Here is an 18,095-nt window from a genome sequence, read left to right as displayed (position 1 = left end):
GGATATAACAGATCAACAAAAGGGTTAAAGTAACTTCTCTGAACAGTCTGCTTCTTGGGGTTCTGGACTTCCACTTTGCTCTCCTAAGTCAAAACGTCTCTTCCTTGTCAACAACAAGTGGAGGTGGCAAAACAAAGTTTTTATGCAGTAATGTCACCTGTAAGTTTTATTTGCCTGCCCTGGCAAAACAACAACCAAGCAAAAACAGTAACAAGAGAATTGTGGTGTTTTCCCCAATGCATTCGAACACAGTCCTTTTGTCTCTGCTTACACTGAACTGCAGGCCCACCTACCTTTCCACAGAGGTCTAGAATACCTTCGTGCTTAATGAGGGAGGGTACTGACATCTTCCTGACAGATGCTTGTTCTTGCATGGGGAATCTGGGAAGAGGGAAATAAATTCTGCAATGTAACCCTAGCCCCTCCCACCAGGCTGTCCAGGGGTGCTTTTTCTCTCACCAGGCTGTGACAAATCTCTCTTCTAATCACTCTCTTCAACTTTTCCAGCATGAATCAAAAAGAACCAGGCATGCCTTGCAAAACCAGGAGCACTTATGTCTGCCTTAGGAAGAGTGGGACAAGAGTAATGAAGTTCTGCTATGCTCTCTGCTGACGTCTTTACTGTTTTTCTTTCATTCTTGTGCTAGGTGCCCTCTCTTCAAAATGGGAAATAACCTAGAAGGTGGCCTGTAGGCACCAAGCTATATCCAGTTCATCCATTTGTCTCTATGTGTGTCCAAGAACCCAGGCCTGAATGTCTTTCCCACCCAGTCATCTACCAGCACACACACTTCAGATATTCACCCGCTCTGGCGATCCTATTACCACAGCTGGGGGCTCCTCCTCCATTTCTCCTTGTTTCATTTGCTGTGTCAGGCCCACCAGTACCGCCAGGACTGGCGCAATGCTCCGCGTAGGTGTGAGGCAGATTAATATGGCAAAGCACAACACTGACTATGGTGTGAAAGGGTTAGCCATGTATGCCTTGTGGGATAGTATGGCAGCAACACTTGGTTAAGCATACAACTACTAGCGACATAATCAGTCAGGGATACATCTCATTGTGCTCTCGCAACATTCTCCGGGAGGGATTTACAAGCTGTTCTCCCCCTCCACCAAAGCAGGCAGGCTGGAGGTAAAGCTACTGCAGCTGGAGGGAACTGGCAGGAACCTAAGTAGCTTGGTCTAGTGCAATGGAGTCTGTGGAGAGTATTGTCCAATATTTCCTGTTGGGCAGAAAGGAGAGACTGGGACATCACTAAATATAAATAGCAGGGCGCTCTGTCACATTAAATACTTTACATGCTCACACCCTTGGCTGTACACAGCATGCAGGATGTTGGGGGCTTTTTTATTTTCCCCATGACTGTGCTTTCCTGAAGTGAAACCGTGTACCTTGCTTTTGTAGAGCTGAGAGTCCTGATGCACATGGTTACAGATCACATATACTGGATAAAGAGGGAATATTATACATAGTGGGAAAGAGGAATATTATACATAAATGTAAAAGCAGGGTATAGTGGAATTGCCTAGTGCCTCCCATAGTCAGCTGAGTTGCAGTCTGGCAGGAAAAGCTTATGGAGGCAAGGCAGCATGTAGACTTCTGCTTAAGCCCCACCAGAGGGGATCTTCACTTGTCCTTCTGAGATGTCCTGGTTTCAATAAAGCAAATGCAAATTCAATCCAAGGCTCCCCAGACACAGTCCTTCCTCTCTCTGGAGGCACATGTGTTACCCTGCCGGCGCTAACGTTAAGGTGTGGTGGGGCTGTGTCACAGCGGTGTGTCTTTGTTGCCTTTCCCATTCAGAAGCAAGAGGTGAGCAAGTTCCTCTTAGGGGCTGGTGTACTTTTCACAATTTTCTTTCGTTAGGAATGTACTGTGTTCTCTGTGACAGAGCCACCTCCAGTGCCTATAAAATTTCGGGAGTTAGCCGATGGCAGGGAAGGCTCCGCCTCAGGGCTTGGTACTTCTTCTTTGTTGTCTCCCACCACTGACTCCTGTGAGCTGGTCTCTGGGCTGGAAGCTGCCTGGAAGCCAGGCTCAGCCCCGAGGGGCTCGTTGATCTGCAGGGGAAGCAGTGCCCGGTGCCGCATCAGGCTGTCGTCGCTGTTCTGGGCCTCCAGCGAGTTCCTGTGCTTGGCGTTCCTGTTGGCCATGGCGTTCTTCTGCGGCTCCTCAAAGCTCAGCGACAGGGTCACCGTACCACTCCCAAAGCTGACTTTTTGCTTGCAGCCACGCTGCTGCTGGCGCTGCCGCTCTGCGCAGGCTGGTAGAGGAAAAGGGTCCTCGTGGTTGCTCTTGCTGCTGATGGAGGAGGAAGGGGTGGAGCCGGTGGAGCCCCCCAGGCTGTTGGAGCGCTTGCGGGACACGTTGCTCCGTCTCAGCGTGGCCCTGGCAGCCACTTTGAAAGCGTGGGCAGCTGTGCTGCAGCGCACCTCCTCGATTGTGTTGCGGGAGGGCTTGAAGAGGATGATGTAGACTTTGTTGAAGAAGATGCAGGCCAGAAGCCCAAAGCTGGCAGCCAGTATTGCAATCACCTCCACAGCAGACACAAACTTGCCGTACGTGCTGGCATAAGCCGGGATGAAAGAGATCCACACGATGAAGAATATCAACATGCTGAAGGTGATGAACTTGGCCTCGTTAAAATTCTCAGGCAGCTTTCGAGACTTGAAGGCAAAGAAGAAACAGATGGCTGCCAGTAGGCAGGTGTAGCCAATGAGGAAGCCGAGGGCCATCAGGGAGCCTTCATGGCAGGTGATGAAGATGATCTCATCCTCCAGTTCATGGTTTCTGTAACTGGATGGTGGGGCCGTATAGAGCCAAATCACACAGATGACAATCTGCACAAATGTGCACAAGAAGACCAAGAGGAACTGAAGGTTGAGGCCCCACCACTTTCGGTGGAGACTCGTGGGGATCTTTGCCTCGAAGACGAGCAGGACACGGTTGGTTTTCACCAGGATGCAGGAGATGCAGAGGACAAAGCTGATGCCAAAAGCTGGTTGCCGCAGACGGCAAGTCCAGTTCTGGGGCTCGCCAATGAAGAACAATGAGCTGGAGAAGCAGCATAGCAAGGAAAAGAGGAGGAGGTAGGATAGCTCCCGGTTTGTGGCCTTGACGATGGGTGTGTTGCGAAATTTGGTGAAGACTCCCAGAACAAAAGAAGTCAGGAAAATTCCAAGCACAGCAAAGAGAGTCAGAGCAATCCCAAAGGGCTCAGTCCAGGCCAAAAATTCTATCTGCTTGGGGATGCAGGACGTGTGGTTCTCATTGGACCAGTAATCCTCAGGGCACTTGTCACAGGCACTTGCATCTGAAAAAGAAGTGATAACGAGAGGGAAGGTTTGTCAGAATGAGAGGCTGAAATATGGGATGACATATATGGCAGCTGTGCACCAGCCTTGATCTTAAACACAAGGCGTGTTCCACTCCTGTGTCTGCAGATCCCCCGAGTCATATATTGATGTCTGAGTTTCTTACACCGAAACAACCAGCCTCTCATGGGCTACAGAGCAAAGCACAAAGTATACTTGGTTCCAGCTTAAAAGAAGTGCTGCCTCTGCACTCATGTTTTTTGTAATCCATTTCTTGGCAAAACTTTGCAAACTTTGATTGTTATCAGCTCTTATGTAGGCTCTGTTTTTCCCTCTTCCTTGTTCCTTCACTTTTATCTTCTACTTCTGTCTTCATACCTCTCACACTTTTATCATCATTTGAATATCCTGCCTTTTTCTATTCTAGAGAAAATTAAAAACGTTCTTGCCCTCTTAAATGCTTTTGAGAGCCTATTTCCTATTCCATGGAGGCAAGTCTTAGTGTTTAAATTGCTCTTCCCTGAAGGCAGGCAATGCCCTTGATTCCCAGCACATTCTCATTTCATGTTGGAATGCCAGGGGAAGATGTGTGTTAATGATATCACTCTCCCTACACCCAGCAAATGTCCCATTAACACTTGCAAAGGGAAAATTGGTGCCTCCATCTCCTTCCTCTACATGAAAGAAGTTGTGCCTGCTGAGATGGCATGGTCATGCCAACAGCTGGCATGATCAAAAAGCAAAGACCTGCTGCTTCTGCTCTTGTTCTTTAATTCAAATGGGTTTCGTGGTCCAGCAGGGAGGGTCATGACTCCTTTGATGGCAGTAGAAAGGGGCTAAGAGCAGAGAGTTGGAGGTCTCCAATTACCTCTGCTTTTGGGATCCCAGCAGGATGGCAAGGGGATGTGGTGAGTTCACAAACCCCTTTGACAGTAAGCACCCTCTGAGCTTTGCACCTGAGCACAGACAGAGACTCTGACCATAGCTTCCAGAGCAGAGGTGGATGCTAATGGGAAAGTCAGGAATGCCCAGCTAACAAGGGCAAATGTTTTCAAGCTCTCTTGGTCTTGAGGTGTGGTTGGAACATCCATGACCTGATATGGTACTGCTTTCCTAAGGACTTTTTGCCTCACCTAAGATGTTCATTTGAAAACCTGGCACTAGTTGCAAAAGCTCAGTCAGAAGCTGTCATCACCAGGTCATTTCATTTACATCCATTCAGCCCATAATTCTTATTTTTCTTGTGCCTTTTACCTGAAAGCTCACTGCAAACTGCAAGCTGCAGACAAAGCAAAGCTAATTTTGTGTAGCAGGGAATCCAGCTGCCTCTACCAGTGACAGGGACAGCTATTTAGCACTGCATCCTAAAGATAACGCTTTCACTGCTGTCCTGTGGTGGCTTAGAGACCGTGCTGCCACTGAAGGGAGTAAACCAGGTCTCCCTCCTCCTGCAAGGCTGCTCATTCTTGCCCCCTCCTTTGTGTTGATAACACTAGAGGGCGTGCAGCTTATCATTCTGGTTGGAAACTCAGCCTCCCAAGAGCTTGTTTTCGGGAACTCCAAAGACCTGATCCAACACCCTCTATGGTTGCACAGGTACCAGTACTGCTCCCAGACAAAGGGTAGGAGGAAACAGCTGGGAAAGGACAGATTGTTTCCTTTGGTAGCATCCCCGTCTCAGCTGGATGAAACTGGTTGTAAAACTGCTCTCTATGCCTATAAAACTGGCAAGCTCAGGAAATAAAGACCATTACTGTCAGCTGAAATTGCAGCAGGAAACTGTAGAGGCAGAAGACAGTCATCACCTCAGCCCCATAAATTTCACCTCCACACCAGAGCTAGCTCCCAAAATTATGTGACAAACACCAGAAGACCCCTTTTACACATGACCAGAATTGCTTCTATTCAATCTGAAAATGCTGCTTTCAGGCATCCTGTAGTACTATATGGTCATGCTAAAAAAATATCATTCCTGTCTGATAGGACACAAATTAGATTCTCCCAAAGAACACTTGTACAGTTTTGCAAGCAGTTTACTGAATTGTTCCTCTCAGTGAAGGTCTGCAGTGTTTGCTGGGACCAGTGCACTGGAGAGGGTGTGAGGAGGTCCCAAGTGCCCTACAGCGTGGAGACGACTGATATCCTGATAGAATTCACTTGCCTTTGTTACCCTGGGAGTGCCTGACACTGAGAGAGCATTAGTGGTGTTGGAAATTCAACATTTTTCAACCATTTCTAAAACTGAGGTTACCTTTTCCATCTACTGCTGGACCTGAGTGGCTTGATCCAAGCTACCAACAAAAGAAACAAAAAGCATGTCTGTGGGTGCTTGGTAGGATCCACAGATTCTGATCTTTTGCAGTGCCAGTGATCAACAGAACCTGTAGTTGTTGAGTCCATAAAGGGCAGTATTCCTCTCTGCATGTGAAATCTGGGATGTAATGGATTTTATTTCTTTGTAAAGCATGAAATAAAACCCTGGCAACATGAGGAAAAGATGGAGGCAGACGTAACTACAGAATTTAGGATGGGGAATATCTCCCTCCTCCAGGTTTTTGGAGGAAGAAAAGCTACTGCTACTGTGCAATAGAGTTTGCTTGTGGCTGCCTGAGAGGCTTTCTATATGCAAGTTGTTTTTCAAGTTCTCTGCCTTAATTTTCCGAATGCAGAGCAGAAGGGACAATCAGGCTTAGCAGTAGACAGGACCTGAGGACCACAGCACTCATCTCCTGTAAGCTTTTCAGAAGTCCCTCAGACTTTCTGTGAAGCCTCTTGGCAAGGCAGGCGCCAGCCCAGCACTGCAGGGAAGCAATTTCAGCACGACTGCTGGTGATGCCTGGCGGGCACCGCCCTCGCTCAAGGCCCAGAGCAGCTCTGTGGGTGTTACCTGTCTCGTCGCTGTACTCCCCGTCGGGACAGTCCACGCACTCGAAGCAGCAGGTGGGCTCCCCCTCAATGATGCCCTTCCTCGTGCCTGGCAGGCAGTCCCGGCTGCAGTTGGAAAAAGGCACCTGCAAGAAAAGAGCCCAAGCAGATTAATGGTGCCAGTGCCTTTCTATGGCAAGACCTTGGGCTTCTTCCAAAGGTGTTATTGCTTGGTTGGCATGCTGGATGAAGAGCCTCAAATGCTTACCTCTTCTCCCTGCCAGAACAGCCATTTTGCACAAGAGTCCTTCCCTAACCCACTACAGTGGGATTTCTTTGAAGGAGCACATCAAGGGATGGTAAAGAAGATCAGCAGACCTTCGTAATCTGTGCTGTGTGGGCATTGCAAACTGGAATGTGACCATGATATACATAATCCAAAAACAGTCATTAGATGGTTAAAAGAAAAGACAATCAATCTCTATTGGCAGGAATTTGAGTCAGCCTTGGAGATGATGGGCTCTGACTTCTGATCCCCAATCCTGTATATTGCGTATTTGTCTGCTAATAATTTATGGAAATTAAAATGGTTTTCTGAAACTCACTTCTTCTTTAGGAACACTGAGCATGTAAAGATGCAAATCAGTAGTGCTATACAGATCCAAGGGTTTCCAGACCTCTGCTGCTGTAAATTATGTCAACTGCTGGCTGTGCATTTATGCTGTGCCTGAGCCCACGTGAGCATTGTCGTGTCTTGGCACCAAGTGGTTGCATGGGCACACTCACTGCATGCCTGAAGTGCACTGACACAAGGACTTCAGCATGACAAATGGAAGCCTGGGCCTTTGTCACACAGAGTCATGACCTGAGGTTGAGCTCACCTTTTCCCAACTAAATTAAGGAAAGACAGATGACACAGAACATGGCTTTCTCAGCTCAGGAGGGTTAAACCTACACTTTCCTCTGCTAGCACAGTACCATGACCCATACATACTTAAGGGCTGTTCTGTTTGGAAGCCTCCATTCACCTTTTTGGACGTTTGATGCTACTTTACCCAAGTGCTGCCAACCAGGAACCTCCTGTGCTGATGCACTTACACAATGAGTCCTAGGCATGGTTTGGAGGTTGCCTGTATGCAGGCATTGACCTCAGCCCTAGGGGAAGCAAGTCCTCAGTAATGGCAACTCCTATGCAAAGATGACCGCTCCGTGGCTCAGGTGAACGTTGGCTCTGTTGCCTTTCACTCTGAAATGCAGCTGCAGCAGAGTTTGGGAATGCTGTTCCTAAGTTGTTCATAAGGATTACATGATTGATTGGATGGACACATACCCAGGGCAGATCCCTGCAGCTCCCCACTTGAAGCACTCTTTGCTCTTAGCGCCTATTGCTATTAACACAGTGTTCCTGTTCCTCGGGACAGTCTTTGAGCAGCGAGTGCATCCATCAAGAGGACTTCATCAGTCTAGGTTGTCTTTCCCTAGGCTGCCAACAGTGATTTTGAACAGGGCTGAATCAAAGGCCTGGCTCAAGTCACACACTGCTTCCCCATTATCTACTAAGCTGATTGAGCTTCTAAGGAGGAAAATTAAATTGGTTTGGCATGATTTTATCTTGACAAATACATGTTGGTCTGTTCTTATCAGTTTATTATCATCTAAGTGTTTATAAACTGTTCATTTTTTTTATCAAGTCTTTTAGGTTACTGAAATTCAACACAATTGTGTGTAATTCCCTTGGCTCTCCTATAACTGCTTTAAAAACAGGTATTACGATTACTCTCTAATCCTTTGAGACATCATGCATCCTCCACATTTCTCAAAGATGAATTGCTAGTACTTTTGTGATTGCTTTGGCTGAATCCTTAAGTATTCTGTGGGGAGTTTTATCAAGTTCTGCCAAAATGAATCTATCTATCTTACCTACTCCTTAACTCATTCTTTTGCAAATCTGCCCAATGCTTGAAGTTCCTATGTTAAAATTACCTACATTTAAACTTTTGTTGGGGATGACAAGAGGCACAGTGAGTGAAGTATTGACTACTCTTTTTGAACAGGTCCTTTTATCTGAAAGAAATTAGAAGTCTATAAACTGGAAAAAAAATGCTGCAGACATAGAGATCGCAAACCCCTCCACTGCACAAACTTTACATGCCCTGGCATTACACTCAGCAACATCCTGTCACATCTTCAACAGTTTAGGACAGAGAATGAAGTTAAATATTGCACTGCTAGAAATATTTAGACCAAGAGAACACAATTATTCAGTTTAAGTAAAAAACAGTAAATCCTAACTGTTGGAAAAGTAAGTAAGTTTCATTTGCAACAACCAGAAGGAGGGATTAAAATATCATGGTTTTTAAAGTTCCACTTATAGTTTGTGCTTAGAGTCTCCAGCTGGGCTTAGAAAAGCTCTGAGCTCAGTATTTCTGTGGTAGTATGCTCTGTTCAATTCATGCCTCCTTCAGAGTGCTCTGCACTTGAACCAGAAGTGAAGCTGGAGTAAAGGCAAGGCTGAACTGATGCTGTAGCTGTTTTGGGCAAGTGTAGCTAAGGCAGAAGCATTACCTGATCTGCCAGCCAATGTGAGTAATCTCCTGGAAGTGAATTGCCTTGCTCATTAATCAGGTGTTGGTTTAACACATCTAAACATCGCAGCAGGGCCTGGCAGTGACATTTCTGAGTGAATACTCTACTCCCTGTGTCAATTCGCAGACCACAAACCATATGCCCACTCAGTATTCCCTCTGTGAGTCAGAGCTATGGCTGCAGTTCATCTGGCTCTTGTCTGGAGATGTCTGCACCATGTTTCCAGCCTGTGGGTCAGACACAGCCTGGCTCCTAGTGACAATAATTATGCTGAAAAGATTTAACATATGCAGGACAGTGGAGAAGGACTTAGGCCTGACTGAAGTCAATTAATACATCTTGAGATCACTGCTTATGAGACTGCAGAAGCACCCTCAAGGAGAATACAAAGAAAGGTAGCAGGTGTTGGCATCTTCCACTATTTGAGCACCATGTCCAAGTTAACCCAGGCAGATTGACAGGGGTTGTTCTGTTGGTTTGCAAGGCAAGGGTGTGAGGAAGGCTCTGAGACTGGATGGGTGAAGCCAGTAGAAAGAGTTGCAAATACAACAGGGCAAGAAGAGACACTTCTTGATACAGAGATAATGGGAGTGAAAGAGATGGTTCTTTTCAGCAATGAAACTACTGAGCTCAGGAAAACTTGATTTAGTCAACAAGCAGACTTGTGTAATAAATTTCTCATCCCTGTTGAAACAGTGCTATAAAATTCTACTCTATCTGTTTGGGCAAGGAGAAAAAGACTTCATTTAAAACATTAACACCCAGGGTCATCAAACGTACAGGAGGGGAGGAGATGTTGTCTGTTATTTCAGTGTATAAGAAGGGTATGAAAGACTGTGGTAGCGACTGTGTACACAGTAAGGTGAATGGATCTTTTAATGAGACATGAAGGCATAATATGAGGAGTCTGCAGGGCTAGTTCAAATTTCAGCTTGTGGAAACCTGGAAAACATTGCTGTGAGGATTTAAGCACTTACCTCCTTAGACAGTCCACCCCATAGGATCTTGTTTTCATTGATAAAAAGCCTCTCCCCTTTCTTGGCATAAACGTTGTAGTGCCCAACCTCTTCAAAGACGACTGAGCCATCCTCCGGAGAGAGATGCCAATTGATTATTGAGTAATTTCCTACCAGGTCCCCAAACTCATCAAAATCCACTTGCTCCCCCATATTATTGGTGAAATTTAAGTGTCGCAGATGCTTGAGAACCTAGAGAGAGACAGAGAGACACTATGAATGCCTGTGTGTTACCACCCTACCGCAGCACACATCTGCTATGGGGACAGAACTAGGAAGAATCTCTTTACTACAGACCTTAACCTCTCCAAATGTTTTACTCACAGCAGTAGGAAGCTTTCTATCACATGAACACACACAGCCTGTACAAACTTTGTAGACTACACACGGTATCATGGCCCTCAGAGTGGTTGGCAACCCATCTGTAACACTTACTGATGCTCTCCCATCATCCACTGAGCATTCCTCTTTGGTCCTCTGAGTCACCTCTGCAAGCCCAGAGCTCTTTCTTAGGGCAAGAGAAGTGGCAGCAGCCTCTGATATGTTTCAGTCACCCATGCATCGCTCCCACCCTGCTCTCGAAACCACTGCATAAATGCTCTCAGTTGGTATCTCTAGTCTCTGAATGATCAATCACTCAGAAACAGGAGTGCTTGAGAAACAACTCGGACTTGACTCTGGATTGAAAAGACCCAAGCCCAATGCACTTCAGTAAGAAAACCCCAACAAATCAAGATCATTTGCCTTATGGCAGACCTGGAGAATTCTTACCACTTTTTTGGCTTCTGTCTCCTGGTTGCATAGTTGAAAGTAATTACATTCTGCCTGTTTTCAGGAGTCCTTCCCTGTAATTTTCACCTCATGCTTTAAAGTGTCATATACAATCACAAATCACTAAGGCTGAAAAATACCTCCAAGATCATCAAGTCCAACCATTAACCCAGCACTGCTGTATTCACCACTAAACCATGTCCCCAGGTGCCATCTCCACACATTTTTTGAACACTTCCAGGAACGATGATTGCCCGACTTTCCTTGACAGCCTATTCCAATGCCTGATCACCATTTCAGTGAAGAAATTTTTTCTTAATATTCAATCTAAGCCTTCTCTGGCCATTTCCTGTCATCATGTCACTTGTTACCTGTGAGAAAAGACCAACCCCCTTCTTGCCACAACCTCCTTTTAGGGAGTTATAGAGAGTGATAAGGTCCCCCTAAGCCTCCTTTTCATCAGCTAAACAGGCCCCCCTTCCCTCAGCCACTCCTCATCAGACTTGTGCTCCAGACCCTTCACCAGCTCTGTTGCTCTTCTCTGGACATGCTCCAGCACCTCAATGTCCATCTTGTAGTGAAGGGCCCAAAACTGGACAGAGCACTCAAGGTGTGGCCTCAGCAGTGCCAAGTACAGGGGACAATCACTGCCCTGGCCCTGCTGGACACACTATTGCTGATACAGGCCCGGTGCCATTGGCCTTTTTGGTCACCTGGGTGCAGTTGGCTCGTGTTCAGCTGGCTCTCAATCAGTATGCTGCATGTCCCTAATCCCAGGGACAACTGCAGTTGTAAAGTTCATGATCTAGATAGCCTGACAAGTAGACCTAAGAAACTGCAGCATGAAAGCAAGCCTGTACTGGCAACTGTGATACAATTCATCCACACTGTATTGCTGTTCAAAAGTTACTTACTGGTTTATGCACTTACCAGATTTCTCCCCATGCTCATCTATGGAAAGATGAGGTGACTGTGAGGGCACCTGGCTGTCAGCTGCCCCTAGACCACAGCAACATAGTTGCTGCTCTGGTTCTACTACCTGTGACAGCTTGTAAGCCCAGTGCCCCCCACCTGTGAGTGCCCAAACATACAACTCTGGATGGCAAAATGTAATAGAAACCAAACTAAATCAATTTGTCTGGGCAGGCAGAGCCCTCTTAACCCCACAGACAGAACAGACAATATTGTTTTGATGAATCCTTTTTACCTGGAAACACAGGGACAGGGGAACAGAATCACTTCATTAATTCCTGTCAGTTTTGCTAAATTGTCTCATTTTTCGCTGTTTCCTTTTGGGATCCTCCTATCTCAAGCTAAAATCCCCAGAGCCACAGATACCCTCCTCTCACTGCCTATATCACTGCCAGCCTGAGAGAGTCCGGAAAAATCTTTGTAGTACTACACAGGATGTGGCCAACAATACCTTTTCAGCTTGTGTGATGCTGATGGAAGGATATAAAAATATTTCCACAGTATTTAGTCTTTGAATAATGGGTGAGACAGAGAAGGCAGGATTTTTTTCTGTCTTTCTCATCCATGCTGCCCCTCCTCTGCAGACCAGCTCACCCATAAGGTGTGCAGCTGGAATGATCTCACTGAAGAGCCAGGACCTGTCCTTGGAAGATCTCACCCTGTGGTGGACACAGCAAAAGAAGGTGCTCTGTGCTGGCACTTTGCTGTGGGGAGCTGGGGCATTGCCTGCTGTGGGTAAGGAAATACCCACACTGCTCCCCTCTCATTCCCCTCATTACCTCAGGGTACCGTACCCAGGAAGATGCTACTTGCCCAGCTCCATCAGGGGACAGTGAGAGCAGAACAGAAGCAGCTCTGAGGTCAGAACGGGTGACAGGGTCTGCAGATGCACAGTGATGTGTTGTAGTGCCTCACCTCCCTTTGGCCTCATCTGCATGGGGGCTGCAGTCTTGGCCTGGTTGTTACCAGAAACTTTGTCCATCAGCAGTGCAGGTGCTCAGCAGGGCAGCTCACATTCCTCTGCAGGCTCTGGCACCTACCACAGGGTGACAGCTGCAGCTTTGATGTCCAGATCAGGTTTGTCCTTACACTGAGCCTAATGCTGTGTTTCTCCTCACTCCAACTCAGCATGGCACTCTCTCTCAGCAGTACTGCATCCTTCTGAATGACATCAGGATGTCCTGACTGGGTATCACTGCTGAGTTGACTGTTACCTGTTTAGACAGGAGACCTTGCCCTTGTTTTGACTGCAGTTGCTACACACACTAGGAGACAATCTTGCAAGAGCAATATTGAGGATTCTTCAGTTCAAGTCCTGCCTCTCCTGGTCAGCTGCAGCAGCAGGAGGCTCACTGGTCTTAGAGTCAACAAGATGAATGGTGAAGAACTTCTGGATTCCCTGAATGCAATTTTTTGTTTGTTTAATTTCATAACATTCACCTCAATTAGTCTGTTCCTTTGCCTTCCCTCCTGACACTAGGTTGCTTCAAAAGCAGTATGTACTCCTGGCTTTTAGTGGGGTTTTGTAGGATTAGTTTGACAGGATCTTTCCCTTGGTCACATACACTCTACACCTGAGGATTCAGGTTATAAATAATTTCATGTATGACCTGATATGTCTATCTGACTGTTAATTCATATAAAAGCACTGATTTGCAATTAATGTTGTCTTTCCCCAGGCACAGTATAGCAGCTTCAGCTCTGCAGCTGTAGCTAGGGAGCAGAAGAATATGTATCAGTTCACGCAGGAAAGGCATGTGACTTGATTAAATCCCAAATGGAGAGGCAGCAGGAACAACAGAAGTAACAAAGCCTGTTTTTTTCTTTACAGGAAACACCAAAGTTTTGCTTCAAATCTAAATCCTGAGGGGCAGCTTGTAAAATGAACAGCTACCAGAACATGTTCCTTTTTTAGAGCAAGAAGATCCCAGGATCATATATCTGTATCTCACAAGTTCTGCTCTTTACAGGGTAAAAATGAAGACAAAGAATATATATGCATTAAATGTTGAAAGAGGAAGTTGTAGGCTCTGAATAACTACAGCACTATTTTATAGTCACCAGACTATCAATGATTAGCTAAAGGCTTTTCAGTTAAAAATGTGTCACTACGTTTTGTAACTAAAGATAGAAACATAAATAACCAGGACTCAATCTACAAAGACCTAAAAGACCCTGCTTCAGCCAGGCCAAGAGCATGTGTCAGGGGTACATGTACCATACCCTGGAACCAAGAATTTATGGAAGAAGTGTTGACCTTGTGGCTCGGATATACCATCAGCCGCTGGTGGAGCAGCTGCTCCTGCAGGGAGAGCATTGTGCAAGCTGCTGTCTTCAGATATTTCTTTCTGTAATTTTTCCTTCTTTTCTTTTCTCTCTGCCACAGACTTCAGGTTGAATTGCAATGCCTTTTAATTAAAACACCTCTTATCTGAAAGGACTTGCAAGCTGCCCTCTAGTTCACCCTCCCATAATTCCTGGTAAGGCCATTCCCAGCCATGCAGCGCCCCATGCTTTATTCAGGCTAGATATTCTGGGACATGTTGTTTCCACTCTTATAGGAGGATCATAAAGCCATAACATAAATACAGTTGTATTAGAGCAGGTGGCAGCTCACCTGCCCAGGATCTGTTTCTGACTGTGGCCAACAGCAAATACCTACACAGGAGCATACAGTGATGCGATACTACCCCTGAACACTCTCATACATTTTGCAGCTCCGTGACTTCCTGAGCCAGAGGCTTTGTACCTGATAACCTTTGGGTGGATTTTTCTTCCATGATGTTGCACATTTGTGTTCTGCACCTGTGCAAACTTTTCACAGCCACAACCCCCTACAGCACAGAGACTAACATTTTATGAGACAAGCACCTCTTCATCTCTTTTGGAACAGAGCAGCTACTAATCTCTTTCGATGACCTTCATGCTTATATTGGCAAAGAACAGTCATTTGCCAGTCATCTCTTCCACGCCTCTCACGATTCTACAAACCTTTGTCAGATCTCTCTTCAGACACCTCTTTTTCAGGTTGATGAGCCCTATCTGATGTTGCTACGTTTTGTACAGAAGATGTTCCACTAACCCTTCTCTAAACATTCCCAGTCTTCTTCATCATGCACATGATACTGAAGTGAGGTGCACCAAAGGGTTGAGAAAGTGGCCCCAGGACACTCTGTTTACCTCTCTGTCCCTTTTCCAGTGTGACTATTCTTAGAAGTATGTTTGCTTTTTTTGACTGCTATTCAGACAGACCTGAGGATCTACCCATAGACTTGATCAACTTCATTTCAGATAAGTCAGGTCTCATAATTTATTTTTATACTCTGCTGAGTATCTTTCAACCAACACACACGTAAGTTCTGAATTTGTTGACCGACTACCAGAAGATGTCTTTAAGAAGCCTGAGCATACCCTATGAATAGAAGTTTCCTTATCCATACACATCCCAAAGCCTTCCAAGCACTTCAGGAAGTTTGTGAGGTAAGGTTTCTCTTTAGAGAAGTCATGGTCACTCTTCCTCTGTTTTTTTACTCTATTTTTTCTTCCTGATTTTTTTTTTTTTACCCCAGTTTCTAATAATGGGCTCAATCAGGCTCTGCTAGTTCCTCGGATCTCCCCCACAACCCTTTCAGAAAACTGAGGTCACATCTGTCACATTTCTTGTCCTCAGGGCCTAACACTCTTCACGTCTGAGGAGGTGGACACCACAGCCAGCTGTTCAGCTACTTCTTCTGTGAGCTCTGGCAGATCCCTTGGGTGAATATTGTTCACTTGCCCTGAAGTATCAAGGTTCATTTTGCTCGTGTTCCATAGTTTCTTCTATAGTCAGTTCAATTAGACAGATCCTCTAAAGTTCCCCATAAATAAATAAATCTTCTTAAGTTTGTCCATGAGGAGCACACTTTTCTTCTGTCATGGCCTTTGCTTGTCTTTTGCAGTGATAATCTACAGCTCAACAGACAGTCCTACTCCTGAAATGTTTAAAAAAGGATTTATGAGCATTTGCCCCATTTACAAGCTGTTGCTCATTCGGTTTTTTGATCTACCTTATTTTATTTTTACATTTATCCTGCCAGAGTTTATGAATCTTCCGATTTTACTCACTGGACATAACTCAGTTATTTGAAGGATGCTGTCCTCACTTTTAACAAACACCACCTAATACCTTTGTTTTGTCTTGCCAGCTTCCTTTCTCCACCTTTTCTTGATCTGCAGTATACACTTACTTTCTGTCACTAGTATTGAGGCTGGTGGCAGGCAAAAACATCCATTTAAAATTTTGAATGCTGTCAGATAGCAGAGAACTGTGTGTGTATATGCATGCCCAAAGCTGAACTTTGAGCTGTTCTCTGAAGCACAAGCCATGGACTAGTTGGACATTTTGATAGCAGCTGGACTAAACAATAGTGGCATGTCCTAAATACGCCAATTAGTAACAAGTTAGGAGACAGATCCCCCAGTTTGGAGGCTGATTGCAACCAAAACCTAGAGCTCAGAGCTAGAAACAAGAAAGCAAAGATCATGTCTGCATGAAAAACACTGGAAGTAGGGAAAGATCTTGGAGATGAAGGTGATGTGTGGAGACAAATGTTGGGGGATGCTCAGTAACCTAGGCCAGTAATGCTCAAGAAAGGCAACTGAGAAGAGCTGCATAAATGGACAACTTCCACCTTGGCCAACCTCCATCATACCCCTGCCAGGAAGGGAAGGCAAGACTTGATGATGTAGAGCTGTGGGGAGAGCAAGAGTGTGTGAGATACCAAAAGTTGTTAAAAGCTGCAGTCCTTTTAATTCTTAAATACATGTAAATAAACATCAGTATCTAGGTGTGCTATGAGCTGTCCCATCTGTGCCAGGTCCTTAACTAGTCTCCATATACTGTCAAGGGTTAATATCCTTGGCTTCCTTCTGCAGCTACTTTCTGATGTGTTTCCTCCCTAGGTCAAATGGTCCTGCTATGGAAGAGAACCTGGGCACCTTATAGGTGTCTGTCACCATAAAGGACAAAAGATTTCCCCTCCTAACACACAGTTGCAAGCAATCCTGTCTTAACAATTAATATACATTTTCCCACTTGAGTTTTAATTTCTGTCTACCTATCCCTCTGCAGGCCTGTAAAACTGTTCTGGACTGATAGGTACCAAAAGTTTTTCTGCAGCCAACAATACCATGTAATGGCTAAGTGCGAATCAAGATGAAAAGCTGGCAACTGTCCTCAAGATGGCAAGTCCTGACTTTCATTTTGAATTGCAGAGAGCCCAATCCCCTTTCTTGTTTTGGATCCCTCATCAAGCACATGGAGAAGCTGCCTTCATAATTCTATAACAGGTGTAAGGACTTGAGAGATCAGTTATTGCATTAGTCCAGGGCTCATGGTGCACAGGGCTTGGGTTTTGCCTGTGGTCAAGTGTCATGAAGAAATAGGCCCAGCTGCCTGTAAAATGCTTTAAGAGAAATGTTATCTGAAGCAATAGTTTTTTGGTGTTTTTTTCTTTCTTCCTTTCACTTTCAACTACCTATGTGTCAATCTTCATTTACAGGCTAGCAAAACTCTAATTTTTAGTTTCTGTATCAAATCCTTAATTCCTGCTGCATCCTCTACTTTGGAATATCTTGTTCTGCCTGGTTTTTTATGTAGGGCCAACTCTTAGGCTCTCTGAAAGGTAGTGCTGTCATCACAGCATCAAGCAGTCCTGACACACAGGACCCAAGCAGACAGGAAGGTGCTGGCCCTGACCCCTTGTGTCAGTAACACCTGTTTCCAGAAGCCTGAGGCAGGGGAAGATGAATTTCACCCTTCTCTCCAAAGCATTCTTCTTGCTAGCAGGAGCTGCACTTTCCTTCCCCTCTACCTCTCCTCCTTCCCTGCTGCCCTTTGTACACCAAGAGGGACAGTAGTGTTGTAGTGCTGATCTTTTTTTTAAAACCAAGCTGCCAGAATATGCCAGCACCATTAATCTCACCTTTTTCCAAAGGCCGTTCAGAAGACAACAGAATTCTTCAGCCAGTGAAGGATGTGATTCATTGCCTCACACCACTTGCTATATTCACAGAATCATAGAATATTCTAAGTTGGAAGAGGCCCACAAGGATCATCAAGTCCAACTCCTGGCCCTGCACAGGACACACCAAGAGTCACACCCTGTGCCTGAGAGCATTGTTCAAATGCTTCTTGAACTCTGTCAGGCTTGGTGCTGTGACCACTGCCCTGGGGAGCCTGTTCCAGTGCCCAGCCACCCTCTGGGTGAAGAACCTTTTCTTAATATCTAATCTAAACCTCCCTTGACACAGTTTCAGCCCATTCTCTTAACTCCTATCTCTGGTGACCAGATTCCACCTAAGCTGCCTGTTTTCTATTGGTTTTCTGCTCTGAAGAAGTGACTGTTAATACTTTTTATCACTATAAGGGTAACTCAGGTGGAGAAGCTGAAAGGGACCCAGGAACAGAGCTATGATTCTCACTGTAAATACCTCACAAAAAATTTGGACGTCTTCCTGTCACACACATCCAGCTTCATGCACAAGGAGTGCCTGGTGTGTAGTTGGGATACTGAGCACTTAATGCCA

At 45.5% G+C, this 18,095-nt stretch overlaps 1 protein-coding gene across 1 annotated transcript in view; it reads right to left on the bottom strand.

Annotated features, from left to right (window-relative positions):
- Positions 1-1,866: 1,866 nt before the first annotated feature.
- CASR (calcium sensing receptor) overlaps positions 1,867-18,095 on the bottom strand; it is a gene marked incomplete at both ends in the record, with an annotated part of 39,906 nt that continues 23,677 nt past the window's right edge. The window contains 3 exons of the mRNA XM_082278474.1: positions 1,867-3,317; positions 6,206-6,329; positions 9,747-9,977. Coding sequence (XP_082134600.1) covers positions 1,867-3,317; positions 6,206-6,329; positions 9,747-9,977 — 1,806 coding nt within the window. The remainder of the gene's footprint in view (positions 3,318-6,205; positions 6,330-9,746; positions 9,978-18,095) is intronic.

The sequence above is a fragment of the Coloeus monedula genome, assembly GCF_965178545.1.
Source record: "Coloeus monedula genome assembly, chromosome: 3".
Taxonomy (NCBI): Eukaryota; Metazoa; Chordata; class Aves; order Passeriformes; family Corvidae; genus Coloeus; species Coloeus monedula.
The sequence above is the reverse complement of the archived record's forward strand: the minus strand, read 5'-3'. Positions and strand labels throughout refer to the sequence as shown.